The sequence below is a fragment of the Thalassophryne amazonica genome, chromosome 14 (genome assembly GCF_902500255.1).
Source record: "Thalassophryne amazonica chromosome 14, fThaAma1.1, whole genome shotgun sequence".
Taxonomy (NCBI): Eukaryota; Metazoa; Chordata; class Actinopteri; order Batrachoidiformes; family Batrachoididae; genus Thalassophryne; species Thalassophryne amazonica.
The window spans coordinates 98272467-98273979 of record NC_047116.1 but is presented as its reverse complement, the minus strand read 5'-3'; the positions used below and the strand labels follow the sequence as shown (position 1 = coordinate 98273979).

General features: G+C 43.4%; 1 protein-coding gene across 1 annotated transcript in view; it reads right to left on the bottom strand.

The window, feature by feature from the left end:
* Positions 1–1513, bottom strand: part of LOC117524346 (gamma-crystallin M2-like) — a 2814-nt gene continuing 1301 nt past the window's right edge. Inside the window, exon 3 of the mRNA XM_034186106.1 lies at positions 1–51. Within this exon, the coding sequence (XP_034041997.1) occupies positions 1–51 (51 nt within the window). The remainder of the gene's footprint in view (positions 52–1513) is intronic.

Below are 1513 nucleotides of genomic sequence, written 5' to 3'. Positions count from 1 at the left end.
TCACTCTGACCCTGAGTATGTCACATTAGCCATCTGTACTTCACTCTGACCCTGAGAACATCACATTAAGCATGTGTACTTCACTCTGACCCTGAGTACATCACATTAACCATGTGTACTTCACTCTGACCCTGAGTATGTCACACTAACCAAGTGTACTTCACATTAACCACGTGTACTTCACTCTGACCCTGAGTATGTCACATTAACCACGTGTACTTCACTCTGACCCTGAGTACATCACATTAACCATGTGTACTTCACTCTGACCCTGAGTACATCACATTAACCATGTGTACTTCACTCTGACCCTGAGTACATCACATTAACCACGTGTACTTCACATTAACCATGTGTACTTCACTCTGACCCTGAGTATGTCACATTAACCATGTGTACTTCACTCTGACCCTGAGTATGTCACAATAACCACGTGTACTTCACTCTGACCCTGAGTACATCACATTAACCACGTGTACTTCACATTAACCATCTGTACTTCACTCTGACCCTGAGTACATCACATAAACCATGTGCACTTCACTCTGACCCTGAGTACATCACATTAACCACGTGTACTTCACATTAACCATGTGTACTTCACTCTGACCCTGAGTACGTCACATTAACCACGTGTACGTCACTCTGACACTGAGTACGTCACTTTAACCATGTGTACTTCACTCTGACCCTAAGTATGTCACATTAGCCGTGTGTGCTTCACTGTGACCCTGAGTATGTCACATTAGCCGTCTGTACTTCACTCTGACCCTGAGTACATCACATTAACCACGTGTACTTCACTCTGACCCTGAGTACATCACATTAACCACGTGTACTTCACATTAACCATGTGTACTTCACTCTGACCCTGAGTACATCACATTAACCACGTGTACTTCACATTAACCATGTGTACTTCACTCTGACCCTGAGTACATCACATTAACCACGTGTACTTCACATTAACCATGTGTACTTCACTCTGACCCTGAGTACGTCACATTAACCACATGTACTTCACTCTGACCCTGAGTACATCACATTAACCATGTGTACTTCACTCTGACCCTGAGTACATCACATTAACCATGTGTACTTCACTTTAACCATGTGTACTTCACTCTGACCCTGAGTATGTCACATTAACCACGTGTACTTCACTATGACCCTGAGTATGTCACATTAGCCCTCTGTAATTCACTCTGACCCTGAGTACATCACATTAACCATGTGTACTTCACTCTGACCCTGAATATGTCACATTAACCACGTGTACTTCACTCTGACCCTGAGTACATCACATTAACCACGTGTACTTCACTCTGACCCTGAGTACATCACATTAACCACGTGTACTTCACATTAACCATGTGTACTTCACTCTGACCCTGAGTACATCACATTAACCACGTGTACTTCACATTAACCATGTGTACTTCACTCTGACCCTGAGTACGTCACATTAACCACGTGTACTTCACTTTGACCCTGAGTACGTCACATTAACCAC